Raw genomic sequence first — 27720 nt, 5'->3', positions numbered from 1 at the left:
CGACCTCCGCAGGCTGCAGCCTTCGGATTGAGAAACTGCCCATGTGACGTACGGGAATGTACGTCACCACGCAGCTCATAAAGTCACTTATGTGTTAAAATAAGGTAAATACAATGAGTAAAAATGACGCAGTTTTGCACAAAAAAATAAAAGCAAATTATTTATTGACTAAAGGGACATAGAATGCCAAATTTGACCATACAAAAATAACAATGAATATTATTGTAACCATTTACTTTATAGCATTGATTTACATATTGAAAAACAAGGGTACAATTTATGAATTAAGCTAAAATGTTATTTGACCAATTCCCTTTAAATATTACATATTAAGTAAATAACCCTTAAATTTCCATTAAAATTTCTGTTGTAGGTCTCAAATTTTCATTAAATAAATGCTCTGCACGCTGTTACTTTGGTAAAACTTAAGGTACAACACAAAAAAGTGACTACATAAAAAAAACTCACATGTTTTTATGTAAAACAAACACTTTATGATAAATATGTGTGGGCAGTAGGGCAGGTAGTGTGGTACTTTGAGTACTTTGTCACATTAAGTGTATCAACATCATCATACAAATAATTAAAATGAAAAGCTTTAACAGTTTAGACTATTTTGAGTCAGTATCAGCATCACTTGTTAAGTTGAAATGCATGAAACATCGTCCTGGTTGACAGCTGGTTTTCGTTACGCCATTATAACTTGTTTTAAATCCACATCTGTTCACAACAGTAACACCGTTAATACGTCAGTAAATGTACAGTGTAAGATTAAATCCAAACAACTCAAGTATATTCTGTTATGATATTGTACACTTGGAGTTCACCTGGAAAATCAGAGACGATGTTTTATTTAACCGAACAGTGGTGGTCTGCGTCAGTTTTACTGAAGATAAAATGACTTTAAACATGCCAGGTTGTCTGAGCCACACAATAGTTAGATGTCAGTGAAAGCATAGCACTTCAAATCCCGACCATGGAGTACACATATTTGGTGTATCAACAGCATGTCATGAACTTTAGAAGATCTGTTGCTCAAAAAGAATCTTTTGGAAGCCTTGTGGAGCAGGATGGTAGAAATCACTGAACTGACAATCCAAAATTGCACTATCATCCACTGTGAGGAAGAAGACAAATGCAGACATAAGTTTAAATGTGCACAGGGTTTAGAATAATCTATATAAATTATATAAGGACATTTACAGTGCTGTGAAATAGTGTGGGCCCCCTTTCTGATTTTTTATTTTTTGCATGTTTGTCACACTTTAATGTTTCAGATCATGAAATAAATTGAAATATTAATCAAAGATAACAGAAGTAAACACAACATGCACTTTTAAAATGAAGGTTTTTATTATGAAGGAAAAACCAAATCCAAACCTAATTTTTTTTAACTTTTTTATTAACATACCTTACAAAAAATAAGCTAAGATAAGCCCTGTCCAAGAAACCTATTCTGTTTGATCTCAATTTACTTAATAAAAATTAGTCTAAAGACATAAAAACAGTTGATTCTAACATCTTATTTATGTCGAATACCAGGTGCATCTTAGTCAGTCCCTTCAGAAAAACGTGATGTGCGATCGCATGATTCAATGCATAATCAGCCAAAGTTTGCATATTTATATGGGGGCCGAAATTTTTCAAATACGCCGCACTTTCGATGCATAAATTGCAGATTTCCATGTGCAAAATATGCAGAGCTTGCATGATTTCATAACCCCAGCACTTTCTGTAGTATGCTTGCTTTTCATAGGAAGTAAAAATGACTCTTTACATTAAGGTAGTAGCCTAGTGAGAACAAGGTTTTGGGGGAATCACTTTTTTCCTCTTTTTCATCCAAACGCTGTTTTTGCAAGTTCCCGCAATTTCATTACATAAAATTGCATAAATATCCTGCATTCCATCACATTTTTAAGAAAATGTGCTGCAAGATCAAACATTTTTGCTTGCAACAATCACAAAAAACTTCCCATTTTTCTGGAAGGACTGCTTAGTAAAATGTGGACATTTTAAGATACTTGCACATAACTGTGAAATATATAGGATGAGATTTAGTGCTGGGACTATTAATATTGTTTTTGTCTGTGGTTCTACTACTGTGGTTGGTAATACATTTAAGGTAACACCCCACAACACTTACCATAAACTACAGGATAAACAGTTCCTCTTATGCCTGATGCTGGACAGTTCATATTCTTCCCATTTAAGTACAAATTCAGTTCCACATGGTCATACGTAACACCCTATGCACACACAAAACACGGCAGAAAATTAGATACATGTGTTACACTCAAAATTAATTACCAGTAAGAAATTGTGTGTTATTTACATGGCATCTCTTTCATAACGAAAACCCACATAGCCCTAAATATCAATGCTCATTTTAACATGGGTTTACTGTTAACAGGCAGTAGACAAGATATACAATTATATATATATATATATATATATATATATATATATATATTTTTTTTTGGGGGGGGGGGTGAACTATCCCTTTAAGTACATTTGGTACAGTAGTCAGCAGCAAACCCCAAATTGTATCACAGTCCATATCTCACATTGTTAAGACACTGAAAGACTACTGCTGTAAGACTCACCACAATGTCTCCTTCCTGTGGTAAGCTGTTAGCAGGTAATCGGTTCTTTTCTTCATTGTTGTGGTACACAGTGCCATCCTGCCTAAGCACAAGGCTATGCATGTCTCTCCCCAAGGGAATCTGGTTTAGATTTGCTTTCTGTGTCGCCACTCCAACACCCCAGACACCTACATGGGACAAAGTGCACTGCAGTCGCAACTAATATTATTATTAACTAAGAAATGATCAATTCCATTAAGTCAAGTTCTTACCAGTGGACTGAATCTTAAACTCAAAGTAGCTTTTGTTTTGATGGAGAGGAGCATTCGCGATGCAACCACCAGTTCCACATATGCGTCTACCACTCTTTACAATCACAACATCAGTACCTGAAATAGGCAAAAGTTGATGATTATGGGTCTCAAAGCTCAGATTACATTTACCAACTATTACTATTAGTCTACTCATCTATGGACCGTGTCGGCAGCAACAACATTAACAGCTTTTGTGAACTAAACGCAACTTCCGGTAGACTTCCACATATAATTCATAACAAGTCCTGGCTGCCAAACCCCTTCACAGTTGTGATCTATTCCCGCCGTTTCCCCTTGTCTTTAGCAAACCGAAATATTTTATTTTTAACAAGATATTTGTTTCAGAGATCGGTTTAGCCACTAGCCAGTTCGGTGAATAAATACAGACCGGAAGTTCAGTTCGGTTCAGGCTCACTGGTCTGGTATTGAGTTCGTGTATTGTCAAATCAGTCCTTCGTCGTTAAGTCAACGACGCGTAAGGGTACATTTTTAGTTAAAATCTACAATTCTCAATAAGGGCAGACTCTTTTATTATAAATATCACTTTCTTCACATGTAATGTGTTTGTGATATACAGTAATATCAGTTCCCAACACTTACCCATGCAATGAGTGTCCAGCTGAACCGTGGGCATTTCCTTTAGTGTTACGTGGCCGCTGTTGCTGTCTCCACAGCAGTCAAAGCAGCACGAAAACAAAGACGACATAATGGTCTTCTTCTAACAATGATAACCTTAGTGTGAAATTATGTGAATGCGCTAGTTTACGTTGTTATTTGTACTCGTAATCCACGGAGGTCATGATTACTCCTTTCAGACATTTGGAAAGCGGATATGACGTAGCAGGACTAAACCAATGGTGTTTCCTACGATCAACGGTGACCTCTAGTGGCCAATATAAGGAGCGCTATTAATATACAAACTTTTAATACAAGCAATTATTACTACGCGAGTTATTATGATGTAACTTAATAATGAAGTAATTTTAGCTTTGTTGATGGTGTAAGTCATCATGTTAGCACTCATTTTCATTTGTCAAAGGGCAGATCATAAAGGCAGTTGGAATGAGGTAACGGGGCTGACATGATAAACTTGATGGCGTTTACAATTATCGGTGTGCTTGCGCAAATCTGAGATCAGATCAGAACTGATGTGACCTTAAAAGCTTTTAACCTGAGGTCAGTCACAGCTTTGAAGTTTTGCATAGCAACAACCTCGCCGCTCAGAAAGCAAGGGACCTTCTATATCTGACCGACTGCTTACAAAAACGAAAATACAACTCTAACGTCGTTTATTTATATGGCACCACAGCGAAATCTTAATTCATTTAAACTTTTGTACAACTCGTGTTTGTCACGTTCATTATTGCTTGACATGGTTATTAACTTTTGTTCGTTGTTTTCTAAAGTTCGACTGTAATGAAATCTGCACAGCAACAAGCGCCATGACTGCGTTTGCGGAGCGCCCTAGTAACTGGCGCGCGCGGTTTCTGTCCAATAAAAGAGCGCGTGATGCGTTCGCAGCTATGCGATGGAACTGCTTTTCCAAACATCCTACTTTTATGGGATTATTGCATTAATTCCGAAACTGTTTATTTTGAATAACATCACGTCTATGTCCTTTGGGATGACTGGTAAGCAGCTGTCGAGCTAAATGGAGCGAAAGAAGGTAAAGTAGGCAGACTATTTCATCATAATATCCCTGTCGACCTTTCAATTCTTTCTCATTAGTTACACTTGTTTATAAAATAGTTTCTTGGCATAGTTAATCAGAAAACATTAAGATGCATTGGTAGTGAGAGTAACTACACTTAAAAACTTTAAATAACGGATTTCCCACAGAGTACTTCTAAGGTGCAGGTGATGCCACATATGTTATGTTGTTAAATCGTGTAATTTCGTTTGACGTAAAAATGTTTAAAATGAGCTTAATTGCACGATGTGCGTGTGTGATGTTTTGAAGAATAACAAAACCGTTATTTTCAGTACCATCCAATCAAATTTCCCCAGAAACCTGCGCGTAGCTCAGCTGTCACGCTCCACTCAAGGAAGGATGTCGGTTTACCTGCCAAGAATAGCTCATTCACAAAGCAAAATGTTATTCAGGTTTTTGTGCGCAGTACAAATTTTTAGTCCAGAAAGTGTTGAGTGGTATCTTAAAAAGTACATTTAAGCTTCAGCCTAAGAAAAAGTTGCCTTCGGCTGAGAAACAGTGACGTTCGAAGTGAGTGACGTAAGAGCAATAGAAAGTGACGTCGCTCCATTTTCTCTCATTTTGATTGCTGCGTGGTTTGACAGCAGATATAATGTCGACAATTTCATTGATTTAGGATGTTTCTGCCTTTGTAATATATTTTACAAGATATATAAGAGATATCAAAGATTACCTGTCAAAATAGGACATCTTGTTTCGACTACAGTTTTAAGTCACTTTGAATTCATTTTTATAGTAGTTAGTTAATGTAAAAAATCTATTACAATAAATAAACAAACTAAAACATAAAGTGACCAAATTACAGGCAAACAATTATTCATTAATGTTGAAAAACTGAACTTAATGAAAGTTGTGCCAATGTCTTCAATCCGTGCGCAGCTTCACTCCAATCACTTTTTTTGCCACCTTTTTGCTGGATTTTCGCTGGAACTTACACTTCTGATGAATTTTATGATCAAAACAGGATATTTACCTGCAGTTGAGGAAAATTAAAAAAAGATTCATGCCCTTCTGTTGTTTTTTAATCAACAATCCATGCAACTTCGTCATAAAGTTATTATGACGCATGTTTTGTATGCAGATTATATAGTAAACATACCGGCAGACTAAAGAAAGTTTAGAGTATAAATAAAGCAAATTGAGTATTAAGCACCTCTTGTATTATTACCTCCTTATGACAAATCGCTTGATGGTTTCCTTATTTTTATAAGTCGCTTTGGATAAAAGCATCTGCTAAATGTAATGCAAATAAATGCATAAAATTATACTAGGTGTCTGTGTTTAAACCATGTAATGCAAATATTTCTCACTTAATTGTTAACCTTATAAAAATATACCTTGTCATGAATTGTGTACGCTAAAATAGTTGATGGGAAGATCGGCATTGAGGTTTTTTTTTCTTCAATTTAGGGGTACCTGAGAGGTAGACAGTACTTTGTTAGCGTAATAGGATTCTTGCGTAAGGCGAAATTCAGCTACATGTAGTCAATTTTTATTTTCTAGCAGGAACAACTACAATCAGCAGTTAGGTTCCCGGATCTGCACCAAGATAATCATGGTTTCTTTAATGTCATCCAGTTTAACCAAAGGAGGATTTGAAGCACAATATGTTTACCATAAGAGCCAAAATACAATTAATTATCTTCAAGTGTGCGACAATCGCCCTCCGAAAGACTTTCTATTTAAGTTTTCAGTGGCATTTAAGAAATGTTCTGAAGTCAAACCAGAAAACTAGACTAAAATATTAAACTAAATTATAATTTTTAGGGAACATGTCTGATATTTCCATGGATGTGTCTCTTGATGAAATCAGTATTGCTGTAATGCCCTCCAAAAAGCATTTCCCCCAACACATTGGCCTTTTTATTTGACAGATAAGTGTACCACACATATGTGACAGATGTGAATCCAGATGAACGAAAACGTCTCTAAATGTTGTTGGTTTGATGTAAGCATGATTTTGGATGGTTTCCATAGAGTAGAGAAATAGAAGTGTGATTGGTTTACCGGAAAGGGAGTACATGTACTTATATGATCTTTACTGAGGAGAAGAATGACAAAGAATCAAAATAAACAGCTAAAAGCACCAAATGTTAAAAAAGATTTTGTCATGAGCATCCTTCCTCCTAACATATTCTCCCACTTAAAAGATGTGATGGGGCTATGTGATAACCCGAGTCATGTGCACATTCCCAGAAGATGGCGATGCTGGGTTATTCAAATGCAAAGGAAGGTTTTATTATTATTGATGTCAAAGTAGTGATAGCAAACACTTGACTATGAACCATTTTATAATTGTTTTTCTCTAATGATAGTCAAATGTGAATTCTTAATACTGAGGTTTAAGCACAAAAAGCTAGTTATTTAAATCGCATGAACAATTCAGATCTAACCCCACTGACTTTGCTAATGATTATCTGTTAACACGCATTTGACAAGATCTACAAATTGTGCGCACAACGTACAATTAATCAGGCTTGATAAGGTGGTTTTAATTTTATTTTCCTCTTATTACATTTTTTGCACATCAAATCATCAACAATATCAAATATATTCTTACATGCAAGCATATTATACAAGGGGACCTAGGCCAAAACAGATTAATAACTGTATATCTTATATCAAGTATCATATAATCGGTTTTAATCGAGCTAGAAAATGAAAGCATTAAAACACACACACATCGACATTTGCACAGTACATGTAGTTACTTTTGTACTTTTTATGGAGAGGTAAAGGATCCCGTAGGACATAGACCCCTGCGGACGGTAAACGGCCCGCCTAACTCCAGCAGCACGGTCAATACTGGAGGATTCGCTAGTGCTTTGACTCCAATATTTACGTGCTGCTACAGCCAGGCAGCCACACGGCCAAGTTCAGGAGACTTGCAGTCACACATATATGCTGTTGTTTTTGCCTACATTGCCCTAAGTTCCTCTCTCTCTTTCTCACCCGTCTGATGTGAAGTGCACGCCTGTCCTGTCGTTGTTGCCGCAGCACAGTACGGCCTGCACCCCCGTTATAACTCACAAACCATTCTGTGCTGCTACAGTACCGACAGGCCCCGCGCAGGACGCGCGCACACGCACTCACTCACGCGAGGCAGGCACGCTCTCGACCTGGCAACACAAGATAACAAAAATTAAGAATGTCTGTCTGCTTAGATGTTGCAGCTGAAGGATGGCAGAATGACACTGAGAATGAAAATAAATGTTTTGAATATAAGAGATACATAATCGAATAAAACACCAAACTAAAGGTTATAAATTGTTGAGCTGTTATTTCTTTAACAAGTTAGTTTGGGTATTGCAAGTGGAATATGACAGTAAACTTCTTTTGTATAAGAATTTACTGATTTTTCTTTTATAGGACCCCAATAGATGACAGCTAAGCCTTTCCAAATATAAGGTCTGTTGTTTTGCCTTGTTTGACATTAATGCTCAGTTTGAACAATGTAACATTTAGCTTTTAATGTATTGCGCCATTACATTTTTTAAGAAATGCAAAATGTTATACATGTCCTCATTATCTGACAATAAACTATTTTGAACCTTGTAATTTTCGGTACTACCACAAAACCTTCCCATTACGGTAAGGTACTTGTACATTATCTACCTACATACTTTTAGCTATCTGGTTTAATGTGATAATAGGGTACCAGTTCTGAGTAAAGGTGAGTAACAACTGATATTCACACCAGTCATACATAACCTGACTTTCTCTGATTAAACACATTTTAATTAAAAAGTCCAAACTTTTATTGAACCTGACTGTGTGAATTTAAACAGCAATGTGACAACTTAGTTTAGTATCTGACTATATGTTAGTCATTTCCAATATTATTCAATATATGGCCTTCAAGTGAATTCATATTGGTAATTCAAATTAGTCATGGCATCAATGACAAAAGAAAAAAAAACAATTATGAGTACGTTCAATATGAGTTTCATTTTGTTTTTAAATTTTTTTGAAATGACTTTTTGTACAGGGTGTAAGTAATATTTGACAAAGTACAAAATAACTAGGATTATAATAACAACACAACAATCAAATTTAAAGCATGACAAACTTGCAATATTTATCATCCACTTCACCCAGGTTTCTGTTTTATTCAGTACACTTATATGCTTTTGTTACAGGTGAGACAATAAACTTTTGGTGTAACACAAGCAACAGGGGAGCATCTGATGTCTATAAGGGTAAAATTTCAGGTAATGAAAAGAGCCCCACGGACTTTTGGGAAAAAAGTGTTCTCTGAAACCAGCCATTTTATAATATTTACTTATCTCTGTATGTCTCTCACTTTCTTATGTTTTATTTCTTATGTGTATACTGGACAATAAAAAATAAGAAAATCTTGTATTGTTATGAATGAAACTTGCACTTTAAAAATAATAAATAAATAAAATTAATTAAATAGTTAAGAGTGATGTACTTACAGTAGCTTGACTTTATCTTGTGTCCACTATAAGGTTCTTGTCCTGTAAGAAAAGATAAAGCACATGTATGAATCAAATTTAGCTCTTAGGTTATTCAGTGTATTGACTAGTTGTTTAATTATATTGTGCTTGTATATTATGTGAAATATTAAAGTGAATGTGGTATACTCTCTATTGAAACTACATCAAAGTTTGTGACGTGTGTGTGTGTGTGTGTGTGTGTCAGTGTGGAAATTCATAACCATCAAGTTACAGCTGAAATGTGCAAAGTTATGCATGATTTTCTTTTTATTTGTGACAAATACATTTTTTTTATTATATAATAAACTACACTTTGAGCATTAAAGGTACAAAGGTTAAAAAAGACAAACTAAAGCACACATAGCTTTAACATTTTAATATTGCAAACATGACTAAAAAAACATTTATAAGTCCTATTTTTAATAAACTCTTACCCAAGTTTTACTAGGTGTGCTTGAAGTTAATAAAGTTAAAGCAGTCTAAAAAAATTTAAGTGATCATTTTAGTCTGGCTAGAGAACAAAATTAAACTAGAATTAATTTATATATTCATCAACAAATAATTTTGACCTTATTATTTATTTTTTAGATGTTATTACAGTAGACATATAGTTTAAAATATCATTTTGATGAAATATCTCATCTCTGATTGTAGTAACTCACAAAACTGAACAAAAGAAAAATATGTAATGTATAACTTGTACCAAGATTGAACAGAACAGTGCACACTTGAACAATAAATAAAATAGGTTACTTACTAAAACTACACCCTGATGACATGTATGGGTTTACCCTGTTTAGAGCAGTTTCACGAGGCTACAGCTAAATGTGTTGTTCTCTATGACTTACGCCAGAAGTTAGCAGAGAAACATTCATTTCCTACCACAGAAAGGGGAAGCTGCTTCCATAATTTCACTTACTTTTACAAGACTACCAAGCAAAGGGAGCACAGCAGCACACGGGTGTATGTGAAAGCACACAGGAACAACAATGGACCAGAATTAAACAACCACAAATATGGTTTGTTTTAATCCAACTCTTCACACCACTGAAAAGTTTGTCTTTGCACACAACCAGTGTACTGCTGAAAATATATATTTTTTTTTTTGCTCACTTTAATGCAAAACATACGAGATTTCATAAATAAAATTAATTTAAGATGAATCGGAAATGGTTCATTACAAATGTATTGTAAATATAAAAAAAAATGAAGATGCAACATATAGTAATAATTAAGTTAATAATTTTTTTTTTAATTCTGGTAAAATGTACAATATTAAAAATTTACATATCACAATTATACCCACATATAGCAATAGTAATAAATTTTATTAAATTAAATTTGCTTTTTTATTATTTGGTGAGTCAGCAATTTTCTGTGTGTGTGTGCATTTGCAAGTGTATATTTATATCTATATATATGTGTGTGTGTGTGTGTGTGTATGGACACACACACAGAAAGAGAAAGATAGAGGAGGTTTTTATTTCTTTAAAAGTGTGCATCAATGGAACACAATGTAAGAACATTATGTTGCATTTGTACATGTCGTGAACACACACCAGGTACTTTAAATGGGGAAAAAAAAGATTTGCTGACCTAATATCTAGACAACAGCGTCAGTCCTCACAACAAGTGCTTTTGCCTTGGTAACGTCAGATAGGGGCAGCCCTGGCAGCACATGTAGTACTGAGAGGAGCTCACAATAAAGAGCTCTGCTGTTTGCCATCAGACAGCTTGGCTGATGCCGTGTTCCCCTTAGCAGATAGCTTTGTAATTGACACTCGGATCGAGATTTTCATTTCTGTGTTTCGCATCTCAATTATCGTTTAAAAAAAAGACACACAGCAATACACACCCACGAAGAGTCGAGACTCCCATGCACACTGCCTCAGTTCTAGGCCTGTAGGCCTTAAAATCATGTTTCATACTAACAAGTTAAGCTCACACCCCTGAAATGTCACTGACCTTCAAGTATCATGATAATAAATGCAAAGGGAACTTCTTGTATTTGCTTTAAGCTTCTGTGAACATCAAGCAACTTCAATTTGAATCTTGAAGAGTCCTTGTAAAGAGGCACGATGAAATGAGCTTACACAAAAGGGAAAAAACAGCTCGACAGAAACCTCAAACTCATTTTGAGACCAGTTTTGCTATTGCATGTACTTCAAAGAGTCCTTCAACAATGTTTACTGACATGTTTAGAGCAACGAGACAACAATATAACAGAAAAGTGTCGCCCTGTTGCATTTTCTGCGAGGGCTGCTACCAAAATAATGAAAATGTAATCTCGCTTTCAAGTCAATATGGCACTCGAAAACAAGCACAGCCTCGCATCACAAACCATCGCATTACACAATGTGAAACTCCACAAATACTTATCAAAAACAACACGGATAATATCACCAGTCGTGCCGCCTGAGAAACACAAATGTATTTATATGCAGCGCAAAACCACAGATATGTATAGAGTTTTTTTCTCACCATAAAGTAGACTGAATGTTATTTGGTATTTAAGGGTTTCTTGTTGCCGAGTTATAGCAGCACTATTAAATTAAGGCTAAACTCAATTTGCAAAAGTTGGGGAAATATTAATCTCCATTTTAGGAGAAAGTAAAGCTTTTCTCACATGTAAGGGGCATCCAAATAAAAAAAACACACAAATAATGGGACCACTCACAGGATCTGCACCTACATAGTTTTTCATATAGTGTGGGATGGGTCTGAGTCAAATGAAATATTACATAACCATTAACATGAGGCAGAAACAGGCATTAAAAGCTTTGGGCATATAACAGGGACCAAAAAGATCAGTGGTCTTTACTGTATGTGACATGCACTGCTTCTGTCAAATACGTGAAGGTTTTTTATTTGGTCCCGAGCCAAGAGGTTATAAATTTACAAGCATGCCATATTTGAGAGAGCATGCAGTTTACTTCTGATTCTTATAGTCATAGTGAACCAGTGCAAGTCATAATGAACTTTCACTATTTGACTAATACATCTGGTCACAGAGACACGACGAGAGGCTAACGCTGACTTAGATCAAAAGTTATCACAGGGAATTTCTAAACCTAAAGTTTAAAACCTAGCAACTGGACCTTGAGAAGGCAGCTGAGCGTTTTACAAAATAATACAATGTTAATAAACCGAAACAACCTTCCTCCTAATAAAAATTACTTCTAGGCCTGGATGATAATATCATTCTCTTTGGTCTTGAGGAAATGTGAAGTGAATGCCAAGTTCAAAATAAATAGCAGATTTTAAGGTACTATGGAAATTAAGTTGAGTCTCACATTTTTGGAGAGGTCACACTGAATTAATAAATAAATACTATATAACAACGTATCCGCTGTAACTACGGTATAACAATAAATTGAATGTTTTATTAGTATTATTAAATAAAAAATAAAATATGCACAAGCTTTGGTATGCCTTTGTCATCATTATCCTTCCTGCGTATGCATGCATCAGCAAACGTCTTTAGTGCACAGCAGGCTGGATAATATCAAAGATGTGCCCTTTAACCTTTCGCCCACCCTGAAAACAAACTCACATAAAATGGTCTAAGTGGGTCATCATTGTAATGCCCAGCCAATACTCAGTCCACCCCATGACTGCAATTTTACATTGACATGCAGTAATACAGACACGCATACACCAACTGTAATAACCAGTGTGACCTTGAAATATCTGGGAAATTGACATGGTTTGTTTGTTTTTTATTAAAATAAGTTTGGTCGTATTTATTTGATGTGAATAAATGGATGATTTATATTACCTCGGCATTCAGTTGTGAAAAGAATAGTTGTAGTTCTTGTTTTGGCTGGTCAAGGGTAACTGAGGAAGAATCGGTTTTATACATATCTGATATTAAAGTTTGCATGATGCCATATTACAAATATTATCAACACTACTACAGGACAAATTTTTCAAATGATATTTCAATTATTTTATGTTCATCTGTGACACCTTATTTCATCTGTGCCACTTTTGTTATTACATTAAAGTTATAAGTGATGTGTGGACAGTGTGTGTTTAATAATTAGGTAACTTAAATAAAATACATTTAAATATATATATATATTTTATAACTTTCCAATTGTGATGTATGAAATCATGTCATAACAATTACATAATTAGGAGCAGATGTTGACAGATATAAGAAATTCCCATGAAATGTGAGTAATTCTCTAAATCTCTGCCCACGTCTTTTTTTTTTTTTTTTGGAAAAACTATGCTTCACAATGGTCAGTGAGCTCTTTCAGTTATGTGAAACATTAAAACAATGGCTAATTTGGTTTTAACCACTGAAGCTATTACTAGATGCAATAGTAAAGAAAGTTTCTCATTAAAACTATTTGTAAATATTAATTCTGATCAGTGATCCTCAATACAATCCAATGCCAATAAAAGGAAGAATATTGTCACTATGTTAAAAATTATGATTTTGATTTTATGATTTTTGATTAAATGACACTTAGCCTCACACATAACACGAGTAGACCGAAAAAAAAAAATCATTTTTAAATGGAGATAGAGATATAGAGACTTACACAATCAGAACAAATAGCTCCTATTAATAAACTTTATACATGTTTGGCAAACATGATTTAAAACATGTTTAAACTAAGATTTTAAATGTAAAGTATGTATTTCGCAAGCAAAAGGATACTATGTGACTACGTTGTGTAAAAAATATACAAAAATAATTTACTGCTGTATACCTTAGGCTATATTTGATAGTCTACTGGCATGTTTACCTATGGTGTGGTTGTATCAAGAATTACTATACTATGAACCACACAGCAAAAGTTTGAGCACAATTCTGGCTCATTTGAATCTCCAGGTGCGGCACGCCCTTGATTAGACACCCAATACACACACAGTTTGAATGTGAGGACAGGAACACACCACAGCAAAACTGACTTTTTCTCAACAGGCCTACGTTTGCAAATCCACCCCCACGGTAGTTTAAGGCTTACTTTCCCACCCAGTCCTGCAGTAAAAAATGCATTAAAAAGTTGCTTATTGTTTCAAAGAAAACACTGCATCTGACATTCATCAAATGCTTTGAAAAAACATTACGAGGTCTTGCTTAAGCCACTAATTTAAAAAGTATAAAAAATAGACATGTTGTAGGTCACTAGGGGACAACGTTTTACTTATTTTGTGTGCGTGTAAGTCCACCAACTTACATAACAAGGTGAAATGGCCGTGTTCACGACCACAGTGCTCAACTCCAACTCAAATTTTTTAAGGAAAGCTAAAAAGCAAGAATCTCTTTCTCCTACAAACATCTGCTTTCCTTACTGCTCAGTAAATTGACTTATTTTTTCACTTATTTTTCTCCCTAACACAACTACACTAAAAGTTTACTGATATATATACGTAGTAACTCAAAGGCAGCAAACGACCTTATCTCCTCATCGTCTGATAAATTAACACGTCAGCCATGTAACGTTCTCCGGTTTTATAAGTTACATAAACACCGTATTTGCACATTCAGTCCGGATGTAAACAAATTACATTGTGACGTCTCAGTGAAGCGTGTTACATTGTGTCAGCACCGGGTCACGATGTAACAAAGTCACTTTAGGAAAAAAAAAACGTTTTTTTCAGCGTCAGTCTTTTGTGGCTCGTTATGAAACTTAATTACGGTTCTGCAATAGCATATTCATTACAATTTGTATTACCATAGTTTAATCACAAATGTAATGGTTAAACTACCGTTCCTGTAGCAGACAATGAACTTAATATGGTTTTACTACAAACAACATAGTTTAAACTGCACTGTGGTTACTGTTGTAAAACCATGGTTAATTTTCGTAAGTGCTGTGCGTATGAAATGGCGCAAAGTATTTTCCTCAAAAAACTATCTGCTTTGAGACAATGTCACAACAATATGGTTCGCTAAAAAGCATAAACAAACAAAAATATAACACTTAAATTCATCCTCATGTGAAGCCACCAAAGAAAAACTGAGTTTTTTTAGACATCTTACCGGCTATAATATGAGTAGTGTCTGAGGCATCAGCTTCTCTCTCTCTCTCTGTATGAACTGCGTGTATCTGCGCAAGCAGCGCGTCCGTTACTCCCGCTCAAAAACACGCACGAAAAACACCAAAACGGCACATTCTTCATCATTTCCGATCTAAATCCCCATCCAGAGACCCTGTGGCATTTTTCAGAATTTTTCCATATTTTTCCGAGCACCCGGTGCTATTTTTATTCATTATTTTTTCAAATATCAGCGCTTTTCCATATATGCGCAGCTGACAACGATAGCCCCCTTTTCTCCTTCGGCTCCACAATCGGCTCGCATTGTTCACTCCTGCGGTCCTCGATACCAGATCTCAGGCGAAATCGTCCTCTGATACGGTCGGATTGTGCTGTTTTTGCACGTTGAGATAACAACTCTGATATTTTAAGCCGTAGCTTCGCGCGCTGTCCCTCTGTGCGCGCGCTCTGTGTTGATGTTATCGCCTCTACTCGGAGTCGGAAATGGCGCCGAAAGTCTCATTCAAATCGCTAAGAGCCGCCCCCAGCGCGCATGTGCATGCCGGGAACATGGACTTGAACAACTGTTTTAAAAGTGGAGGATAGATTAATTTTACTGGAATAGACATTTTTATTGTTACAAACAACCGTGCATGCCCCGTGACTGCACTTGAAGGTGTTTAGAAAAGAAACCTCTCAAAATTGTATTAAAGCAACCAAATGACCACAAGCTGAAGGCTTAAGAGATAGAAAGTAGCCCATGGCTGTCATTTAAGCAATTTCATCTACTTCCTTACTGCCAGCTCCCTATAGAGAAACTTATGCAAGGTGTTCCTCTGTATACGCCCTATGCAAACTGATAGTTCTGTGCTGTAAAATATCCATTCGGCACAAAGCGAGAGAGATATGGCCTGGTTTTGCTCAGCAACTTCTTTGTGACACAGACACATTTGAATGCCTAAATCTTCTGCCCACTGATATAAACACAGATTTTCAGTTTTATGTCAGGAAACTATTTGCATGGCATCTTGCACCAACTTATTTGTCACGTACATAATAAGTGTTTTATATCTATCTATCTATCTATCTATCTATCTATCTATCTATCTATCTATCTATCTATCTATCCATCCATCCATCCATCCATCCATCCATCCATCCATCCATCCATCCATCCATCCATCCATCTATCTATCTATAGGATATATATATATATATATATATATATATATATATATATATATATATATATATATATATTAATCTGTTATATTTTATTGCAACACTTGCATTATTAATTTACATTATATACTGTGCAAAAGTCTTAGGCCACCATGCCACAATTATATTTGTTGTTTTTGCAATATTACAGTGATCATATATAATTGTTTCTCATTCTTTTTAATAACATACATCCAGAAAACACAGGAAATGTGTATGTAGTATTAAAAATTGTATGAAAATGTAAACTGTTTTTAGGGTTAACTCCCCTTCCACTTGAGCAATAGCAGGAAACTGCTCTTAAACCTACATAAAATCTAATCGTAATTTCTCATTTTAAAGAATTTGTCTTTAATGTCATTCTGCTTAAAAGCGCTCAAGATGTGTTTAGTGCCAAGAGAGGTCACACTAACAACCGACGATGCTTAAATAATAAATTTAGTCCTGAAAATTAAAAAAAATAAATTCCTGTATTTTCTGTTTGTATCTTAATAAAATAAATTGAAAAATAAATATTGATGGACATTTAAACTTCTAAAACAACAAGTCTGGTGGTGGTGGCCTAAGACTTTTGCACAGTAGGCCTATATATATATATATATATATATATATATATATATATATATATATATATATATATATAATGTATATAATCACAATGTGATTTGCGTTTATATGTGTTCAGTGGTCAAATACAATGCAGCACAGAGCATTTTGCAGCATACAGTCACTTGAAATGTGACCAAACACACACTTTCAGAGTCCTTTCAAAAATTCAGAGTGTCATTTCTATTGGAAATGGACATTTACAGTAACAACAAATACAGTGCCACGGATCAGGCCCTGTCCCAGAGCCTATTAAGACATCACTATCTTTTATTACACATTACTAATACATATTCTCATGATGTAAATAGTTTGACACTAAAACGTTAAACTGAACCTTCTTAACCTCACTAAAACTCTCAGCCTTTACTGCAAACAACCTTTAAAACACATAAGGGTGCAAATTGCATTCAATATAAAGAGACAGAAACTTGATTTCATAGCCTAAGTTTGCCACTACGAGGAACATGTATATCATGGTCTTAACAAAATTAGATACAATTTGGCATTTTGAGAATTAATATTACAATTTGAAGAGAAAAATGCCACCCGTTCATAAAAATGTGCTGAGTCAGCAAAATATGTTAGCCCCCATTTGTTGGATTATTAAAAGTAGACATGTTGTCTGACAGTGCATTTATGAAGTGTATTTTATGCAATGTCTAATTCTATAGTGTGTAGTGTACACAAAGAAGACAATACAAATATTTGCAGTCAAGACCTGGTGACATATTCCTGCATATTAGCCTATCTGATATGACCTCCAAGAAATGCATTAAAAGCCATATTGTACAATAAGCAGATAAAAAGCATTTTTAACAACATACATTTCAGTGTTGTTCCTAATCCTAAAATTTGAGTTATTAGCTGCGTACAAGTCAGGACAAATGGGTCTGCCGTGTGGTCAGCACACTTCTTCACCCTCCACTTGTCAAACATGTTTTTTGTGAGGGTGTGAAAATAGGGGCAGTTGTAAGAGGTGAACTTGAGTGTGTGTGTTTATAAAAGGGTTTTGTTCTTTCAATTCAAGGGTCTCGGACACCCCCCACCCACCCAAACCAAAAGCCGTCTGAAGCAGCTGCACCCCTGTGATCTCTTTAGTGTGAGGGAAGGGGCGGGGGCATACGAGGGGACTGCCCCCCTTTTACAGAGGCCAGAAGCTACACACTTAAGTAACAACATCCATCAAAAGCCAATAGATGCCTGCAAGTCAGGTCTGAGAACACAACAGCAACCTTCGACCCCTGTTAAGTGGGCCGTCCTAACAAGACACAGCCACTGACTCATGCTGGTTTGTTTGGTTTAACTTCATTTATTAGAGACCCATAGAGGGATATGTCGGACTAAAGTGAATGTTCCCTGATTGCATAGCTTAACACACACAAACATTATTTTTAAGGGACACGAAAAATGTGCATTTATTCACATATTCAGATACGCTTTCAGCACTAATAACCTCAAAAACATTTGACTGCATTTGTACATACGTCATGGACGACACAATCTCAGTAAATTTCACATTTGTTTTTTTTTTTCAAGTGTAAAGGAATAAGATCTCTTTTAAGAAGTCATGTATTACCAATTAGTAAAAAAATATGTGTTTTGCTGGCATAACTCTATAAATTAAGTAAATGAACTGTCTTTACTACAAGTCTTTACATGGTATTTCATCAACCCTATAAAACGCCATGATGGCCTTATATGAAAAGTCACCTTTGCTTTGAGCACCAGCACAAAACCTTATATTTTGAATAAGCACTGCAGATACTACTACTTGAAATTGACTGCTGGGGCAATGCCTAAATTTTTGCAAGTCAGTTTGAATAGTTTAATGTGAATAGTTTAATACACCTACGACATTATTTATATCCGCCCTGTAACATTTTTAACCAAGCTGCAACGATCGTGCAGCGACTGTTTGATACAAAGACACAAGGCAACGGGCAGCAGCCGCTTCAGCGGCACGAACTCAAATCCAACCGGAAGTCCCGCCCACCACCAGCTTTAAGTTCGATGATGTAACCTCTGTCCAAATTTAGAATGTTGTTGATGCCTCCAAAGTTTTTCCTCTGGCTGGGAGCGCTGTCTGTCACTCGACGTCACGACTATCCTGTTATTATTGTAAACAGTCTACCCGTTCTTTTACTGTCGTCCTCCACCTCACGAAATTCTCCCCGGTCCTTTGTTCGGAAAGTAAACGGGTCGGCATTAAAACCAATGAGACGGACATCGTTCGGTTGCGCGACTGTTAATACTCAACCGTAAGAACGAGCAACACGTGAGAATATATAGAATTTAAAACACATAACACATCCTCGTATTATTTCGGAATGCATTTATGCTTCAGTGTAGTTCAATATCACAAACACCGGCTTGTCTTTCACTACAGCTTTTTATTGTCTGCTCGATGCCGAATTTCTAAGCGAACGAACCGCTCTTTAAATATGCAATTCTACATATAATCGCGGAAAAGTATCATTGACATTAGGTGACTACTACTTTAATTTTACCCTTGTAAACGAACCCATCGCCTTTTGTTGAAACCCTCTCGCGAAACACAAATAAGCGTTCATTCAAAAAACTAGCGCCCTTCTTTTCAGACCTAATAAAAACAACAGCGCGATCCGCGCTTCTTGTTTACCGCCTCCGCTCATACACACAGGAATATCAAATAAGCTCGATAACGCATCGTAAACAACGCGGAAACTTTCGTCCTCAAATGTTTTAAATCTTACAGCCGATACGAGAGAGACAAAAAAGCACAGTGCATCGCAACTCAACAACAAAGCTTTTGCTCCGTCGTATTTCCTCCTGTGAGCCGGGAGAGCGCGAGCGGCGCTGGATAGATTGAATAGGCAAAAGAAAAGGCACAAATACTACGGGGGGTTATGATACTCACTTCAGAGCTGTAATAACCTGGCAAAGTGCAAATCCGTTTGAACGCGTACATCGAGCCAATGAAGCCGCGGGAAAGATATTCCGGTAAAATGCCGGACTCCCATCAGCAAGTGTCACCGAAGCCCCTCTTTGTATCTAGCTATTATTGCAATTACGCCAAGCGTCAAGGAAGTTGTCCTTTTGTTCCAGCATTTATACATTGCGTCAATGTTGCGAAAAGAGGAGGCGGAGCGGTGGCACTTGGAGTAAGAGAGAGAGAGAGAGAGAGAGAGAGAGAGAGAGAGAGAGCGCGCGCGCGAGAGAGAAAAGCGAGGAGCACACGACCTTATGTACACAAAACCCAGACCCTCCACCCTATAACAAAATCGACGGGATCAGATGAGATCACGTGTTCCCCCTTACTGTACCGCTCAACTCATACGGGGCAAGCAAATTACTCGCTCGTTGGGGTAGGCTACAAACTGCGAAGTGTTCATCAAGTCTTCATCAACGCGCTACGACGAGATCCTCAAAGCAGCTTATACAGTGAAACCTGCTACCTTCATTATGTGTGTATAACCTATGCCTATGTGTATTTATATATAATGTTTAGCAACGCTCTTGTACAATGCACATAAAGCTTCTTGAACCAGAGATTTGTGTATGAGCGTCTGTCCTGACTCCTGTCAGTATCGGTGATGATCCAGATCTCCAAAGTTAAGGTGCATCGATTTCATCTTGTCACGGTCTATTCACAAATATATTAAAGTTTTGTTCTGTGTTATTAGCTATAATATAAATACATGAATCTAATAGATCGCAGTGAATTTAATTACTTTATATACTGAGTGTCGTATTGAGTCAACCGGACCATTGCCCCAGTTACAGCAGAGTTGCATCACGAAGATTGCTTGTCGCTTATGTGCTTTACTTCGAGTCCAATAAAGAGTCCGATCTGTATTGTGTGTATGTAAATACACGGTATAAAGGCCTGTTCATGCGTTAATTGAAAGATATTTTTAAAAATCAGAATTTTTATATGTTGTTGGTTCCTTTGCGCATAGACATAAACAGTCTTTATGACTTAATTTCAAAAGTTGCCTACAAAACACATTTGGATAATGTGACAAATACACTTTAAAGCCTTCAGTCGTGTGATGCTTTATGCCAGTGATTTAAAGCAAAATGCTGAGAGGTCATGATGAGGTGTATTCAGGCCTGCTGAATTGACATTGTCGCAAAAACGCATCACATATGCCTGGTCTTTTTCAAGTTGTTAAAACAAATTGTTTAAACTAATTAAGTAAATTTATTTGTTTACAAGGGCAAATCAGATAATAAATTACAACGGCGCTGTTTTTAATCAAAGGTCAGCGTTTTAAGTGGCCATCATGAGACAAATGATAGCCTACCACTAAGGTACTTTTTTTTTTACAAAAAGTTTATAAAGTTAGTGTAATATTTTAGATAATAATATGAATGTCTGACATTTAATATCTGACTATAATACATTCCCATTTTAATAGCAATAACAAAGTGTGATTCAAAGCATTCGAATGCTACTTTTAAAGAAGGCTACACATTAAGTATAAGCCTAAAGAGCTAATTACTTTTAACTTACTTATACACAGTAGCAAAACTTTATGCAAAGTTTGAGAGTTTGAATCATGGAGTGCAGGATGTTTTTAATAACGAGTGTTCTTTAATAAATTACCGGAACTCAGTTTGTCTCTGTAAAATAGGCCCATAAGCGAAAGTTTCTCCGTGAACAACCGAGAAAGAAAAAGTGTATATGTAATTCATGATGGTGTTTTTTTTTCAGAATTAAGTGTTAAAGACATAAGGACAATGAATTGACGACCTCTCTGTCTATAAGAAAACCGATGCGTAGACTACACTAATATAGGCTTTTCAACACAATCGTAATTTCTGTACATAAGACAGTTTATAATATTATAGACAGTAATTTCATTTTTAACGCAACAGTTTTAAAATCAGACAAAAATAAAATAAACAATAATACAATAAAATATCAGAGTATAGATAAAAATCTAATTTGTTATTTATAAGAACCCGTATTTTTAATATTTACTAGTTATGGCCATAGTATATTTTTAAATATGACATTTTCTCTATCTTTTAAAATAAGCGAATTGTTGCTCTTATTTTGAATAAGTGATTTCATGGGCGAAAACTGAGACACAATACAGAAAAGCGAATCAATGTAGTAATCAAATCTTTAAAATAAGGACAATATTATTGGTAGATCATTCAGAATTACCCTTGAAGTGACCAAAACGAATAATGAAAACTTATTTGTTATTTAATTATAAAACTTTCCGTCTGTTTTGATGACAAATCTACGTTAGCAAAATACTCACATTAGTCTCTTCTGAAACATTATTTCTTCATGTCATAATTTAACGAACTGATGTGAATTCGTTTTGCGGAATGGTGTTATGACGTCAAAATGCGTTGTCTGTGTGTATAGTTCTTTGAAATTAAAACATTAGTAACTTCCGCTAAAAGAAAATAACACATTATAGGATAACAATTGGAAGTGTTGGGAATTATTAGGAAATTAAAACAATAACATGTTTTTAAAATATTTTTTTAGAATAAAGTTTTTGGCTTCCTCTGTAATCTATTTGAAAGATGATAATTCTGACCATTAGTTTTAATCGGACGATAAATAATGATTGAGCTGTGCATGCAAAAATAAATGTACGTGTATTATTGGCGATACAAGAAATTACGCAACGAAAACCATATGTATCTGGGTCTGTGCCATTGCAGTGGACGTGGATTTATAAAGGAAATGCAACCTTTGAGGCTAAATACTCCGCAAAGTTTAATAAGATTTATAGGACGTTTATGGGACGTCTATATTTATTTTTCGGCGATTTTCAGCAAATTATAAAGGAAAAGAAAAATGCATCTCGAAAACTGGTTTTATTGTATAATTTCTCCCTTTGTTGTAAATGTCATTTGATGATATGTGCATTTTTGTGTTGTGATATTCGTTATGAATACGGTAATTACTTCTCTTTAAAGCTTTAAATAACATTTCCGTACTAATTCATTAAATCGTTTATATGTTTTTGTGCTGATAAGTTACTTAGATCGACTTATGGTTGGTTAATAGGCTAAATAATAAACCCCAAACGTATACAGATCTGAAATTAAAAGTAGAGTTAATAATCAAGAATAATTTCTTAAATGGAAGATATGGAAATTAAAAAAAATCTTAAAATGTATTTTCTTTTGTGTCTAATGTGCAACATTTAAAGTATAAAGGAATAAAACAAACTATTAAAATCACGAAAAAATTATTGAATCGTCACGATTGCGCATTGGACATCTTATGGAAACAAGTATCTTGAAGTTTATTTTTTATTTTTATAAAACTGCACTATATTTTCTATATATTCATTAAGCCTTTGAATTTAAACTATTCTATCCATGCAAGATTGACTAGCTTTTAAATGTGGTTACCTTATCCATCAAGTTTTGCACCCCCCCCTTTTCAGTATGACACACCTGTCACAGCAGAACATTTAAAAGACTGTACCTCACCCAAAGATTGTCTATCTTTATCCTCATATCCATCACTCATACTGTCTCTCCCTTACCATCAAGCAACGGTTGTCTGCACCTCTCCGTATTCACCCTGGGTGTGCCCATTTTTATGAAAGTCTGGGCAAACTGATCTGGGATCAGATTCCTCCTGACTTTATAATGATAGCGACCCAAGCCTATTTATAAAGAGTTGCTGCCCTCTTCGATTACATACCCCTCTGCCTCTTCTCCCAGATCCCCTGCTGTATCCATGCAGGCTCTCCGGACTGCTCGGTCAAACCAAACAAGAAGATGGCCACAGAGGGGAATTCAGAAGGGCGTGTGAGTGTATGGGCACTGAATACCAAAAATATGTTCTGAGTCAAATACTCATCACTTTTATTTTTACACTCCGAGTACAAGTCAAAAGTAATTAACCGACTACGGATGTACTGATAAATCCTGTATTTATTAACTTCAGGTCCAGACAATTCTAATAGATAGACGAGAATGTTATCTTAATGAATCTAGCTGCCTGGTTTGCTGATAAGTGTCATGACAGAGATGGGTCAGTGTGTATTCAGCTCTTTTGTAATATGACAGGGCCTTAAAATGTGCAGACTCACTATTGTATAAATTGTTGAAGTAATTTAAAGGGATAGTTTACCCAAATATGAAAATTCTGTCATCATTTATTCATTCTCTCTTTTCTGATGAACACAAAGGAAGATATTTTGAGAAATGTTTGTAACCAAACTGTTTGTGGACCCCATTTTCTTCCATAGTATTCTTTCATCCTACTATGGAAGTAAATGGTGTCCATGTTTGGTTACAAACATATCTCAAAATATCTTTCTTCGTGTTCATCAGAACAAAGATAATTATACAGGTTTGTAACAACATGAGAGTGAGTAAATGATGACAAAATTTTCATTTTTGGGTGAACTATCCTTTTAACGAGTATAACAACAGCTTAAAGTTGTCTGAGCCTGAAATACACCCATACGGAAATGGGCAACAGCGAACGAGTTGCAACCTCATTCAACTACAGTAAAAATGTATCTTATATGTCTTTGGAGCTTAAAATTTTTTTTTATGAATTTATTTCTCTAACTCATCTTATCTGGAGTAGCAAGCATTTCATGCTAAGCTGAGTTTTAAGTTTATTAAGAAAGATGCCAATTGTGAGTCGGTGACCTAATGACTAAGTGGTACGTAACGTCCTCTCACAAAAATTTCACAGTGATGTGAACAATATTTTGAACAATTTAAACCTAGAGATCATCTACTGGATCTCCTGTCCTTAATATAACATGTTCCCGCATCAGCATTCATATTGGCCAGTCGACCAATCAGATATTGGGCTGATCCAGACTGCTTGGAGTTTTTTCAGTAATGTCTGCTATTTTAGTAAATAATATTACCTGATGATCCGCTGTGATTTATGAGCTACTCCACGGCCGCAGTCAAGGGTGAACACTTGGAGTTCTGCCTACCGAACAGCTCAAATTAAAATCGAACAGACAACAGTTTTTTTAAATGAACGCACACATACGCACACAGTGTCTGTAACCTCCAGCTCAGCTGCTGTATGACTGGATGACAAAGCTACCAAGCGAATGAGAGCGAATACCAGAGACTTAGACTCACTCTCACTCTCTCTCTCTCACCTCCACTCATCCCAGCCACTGATTCAACTCACAGACTCTCTCAAACCGGTTCTACGACAGCATGTGTCTGTGTGTATATCTTTGTGAATCGATGCAAAGTTTACACAGGTATGTTTGTTTGTGATGTCAGGAGGAGTACAAGGGGCAAAGGGATGTTTGGGTGTGTGTTTGTTTACGTCTGGCGTGGGTCAGGGCATGTTATCCTGGCATCCAAATCATTTGCACTTGCTGGGGACGCTTGCCAGCCACACCACGCTTCACCCTGCAGACTTGTTTTTAACCCTGTCACGATGACAGGCTGGAGACGCTTAACTCATAGTTGGCTATAAAAAAATTAAACATGAATTATGAATGAATTCAAAGGCTCTCTGTACATGCATGCTTTAGCTATATATGATATGCATCTAATATATGATCATATGAATTATGAAGCAGAAGGGCCCTTGAGAATAGAAGGAAACCATAATTAGCATTTTTTCTTCTGATGTTCAGCAAATTGTGGGCTTTGTCTGAATCTGGTGGCAGCCAGGTGCATTGATATCCAGTCAGCTGAAGAGTTAACAGACAGTGAAAATATATTACAGAAGGAAACCTTCAATAGCACCATAACCAACAACACAATCTTACGTTTTTTTCGAGGGTATCATTTGTGTTTTATTTAGCCTTATCACACAAAAATGCGTACATATTTTATGAGTTGGCTAATTCGTATGAATTCGTACAAAGAAAAACAATAACGAAACCGCAAACGTCACAGGACTAAAGGCAAACCGTATAAAAATGTATGAATGTGGTCTTACAAATTAGTACGAATTAGCCACCTCGTAAAATAAGTAAGAATTGCCATGAGATAGCGTTGTTTTATCAAACAATCGTACGTTTTTCTATGATTCACTTCGTACAAATTCACACAAATTACCCAAAATACGTACCATGACATTCCTGTGAGATCACGTTGTAACTGCTGATATAAAACAAAATGAGCTTAAGACGACGTAATGCAAATTTTTTATGACTATTTTCTAAAATTAATGTTCTGAAAGGCCTTACTGTGGGTTCACACCAGCCGCGTTTGAGGCGTCAAGTTCGCATCCTCGGCGTCTAGTTTGCCGGTTGAACATTTTGAGTTTTCTCGCTTTATTCTAGGCAGAAGCCCCTCCCATGACACGAATTTCCGTGTGAATGTCTCAATGCCTAGAATTTCACGTGGACATACACGTCATAGAAGTGGCTTCTGCGACTTTGCTCCCTTCCTGTAATCACGTTACTACTAGAGCAAGCTCCTGATTGGTCAACGCGGCACGTTTTCCGCCAAAGTTCAAATTTTTCAACTCGCGCTTTTCCCGCAGCAACGCTTAATTTGCGTCATTCGGAATCGTGTGTACAGCGCCACGCTAAACGCCTCATTCGCGCCGCGCAACCTCCAGATGCGCGTCAATGTGTCTTCACATTGACTTAACATTGAAATCACTCGCGCTTGACGCCTCTACCGCGGCTGGTTTGAACGCAGCATTACAGTGCATCTATTTAATAACCAAAAACTATATTTTGTGCCTCTGGTATAATACAATGTGTTTGTGTGGTTTATGGTTAAAAAAACACATTATTTTCCACATACCGTAAATTTTTGTAGCTCCACATTTCACTTTCTTCCTGAAACGCATGGATTTGAAAAGCTCTGTGTCCATGATTGGCCAGCTAATCTGTATGTTGTGATTGGCCTGAATACCTCTGACGTCAGCCGGAAATGTGACGCTCCTTACCATGTTTGAAAGATTCACTCACAATGCTAACAGGAGTTAACTTACAGACTGTGAGTCCAAGTGGGAGGAATTATGATAATGTCGATCTTCTCTACGTCACCAATCCCAGGAAGTAAATTGTTGCCTACAATCCGTGTGTTTGTTGTAGTCCAAGAACTCCCATCATCGTTAACTTTAAGGTTTGTACTTTTTGCATATAGTTAACATGTACTAATACACACTTACACACTTAAGAAAATGTAAAACGTGAATCGGACCATTGGTGCTCTTTAAAGAGATAGTTCACCCATAAATGAAAATGCTGTCATCATTTTCTCACTATCATACAAAACTGTTTACATTTCTTTGTCCTGATAAACACAAAGGAAGATAGTTTAAAGAATGTTTGTAAACCAAACTTATCATGAGCACCATTCACTTCCATGGTAGGAAAAAGAATACTATGGAAGTGAATGGGGTTCATGAACGGTTCGATTACAAACCTTCCTCAAAATATCTTCCTTTGTGTTTATCAGAACATATAAATTAATACAGGGTTATAAAATGTAAAAGGTCTAGTAATAGATGTGTAACTGCATATGTATTTAGGGCCATCATCATAAATATTAATGTTAATTAATAATGGTCAAAGCAATAAACTGTAAGAGGCAGTGTGCTATAATGAAGTAATAGGCTATGATTAACCCATATATTGAATATTTGGTTGCATTTGTGTGATTAATGATGTATAAGCATGCCTTTAAGAGAAGTTTGTGTGTGTGTGTGTGTGTGTGTGTGTGTGTGTGTGTGTGAGTAAGAGAACAATAATGTGCAAGCATGCATTATAGTCCTTGCACATGCATATGACTGGGTGTGTTTGTGTAAGAGTGTATGTAAGAGGTGTGTGAGTGTGCGCTGGAGAGAGAGTATCACACTACCAGATGGCCGCAGGGTGAGATGATGATCTCTCCATAAGGTCACT

At 36.1% G+C, this 27720-nt stretch overlaps 1 protein-coding gene across 1 annotated transcript; it reads right to left on the bottom strand.

Moving 5' to 3' along the window:
- Positions 1 to 147: 147 nt before the first annotated feature.
- On the bottom strand, positions 148 to 3745 carry LOC135746598 (SPRY domain-containing protein 7-like). The gene is made up of 5 exons (XM_065265216.1): positions 3497 to 3745; positions 2855 to 2971; positions 2604 to 2770; positions 2144 to 2246; positions 148 to 1117 (listed from the first exon to the last, which is right to left on the bottom strand). The coding sequence occupies exons 1-5, from the start codon at positions 3600 to 3602 to the stop codon at positions 1020 to 1022; spliced, it is 591 nt and encodes a 196-aa protein (XP_065121288.1). The 5' UTR covers positions 3603 to 3745; the 3' UTR covers positions 148 to 1019.
- Between the last annotated feature and the right edge of the window lie 23975 nt (positions 3746 to 27720).

This window comes from Paramisgurnus dabryanus, chromosome 4 (assembly GCF_030506205.2).
Source record: "Paramisgurnus dabryanus chromosome 4, PD_genome_1.1, whole genome shotgun sequence".
NCBI classification, from domain to species: Eukaryota; Metazoa; Chordata; class Actinopteri; order Cypriniformes; family Cobitidae; genus Paramisgurnus; species Paramisgurnus dabryanus.
The sequence above is the reverse complement of the archived record's forward strand: the minus strand, read 5'-3'. Positions and strand labels throughout refer to the sequence as shown.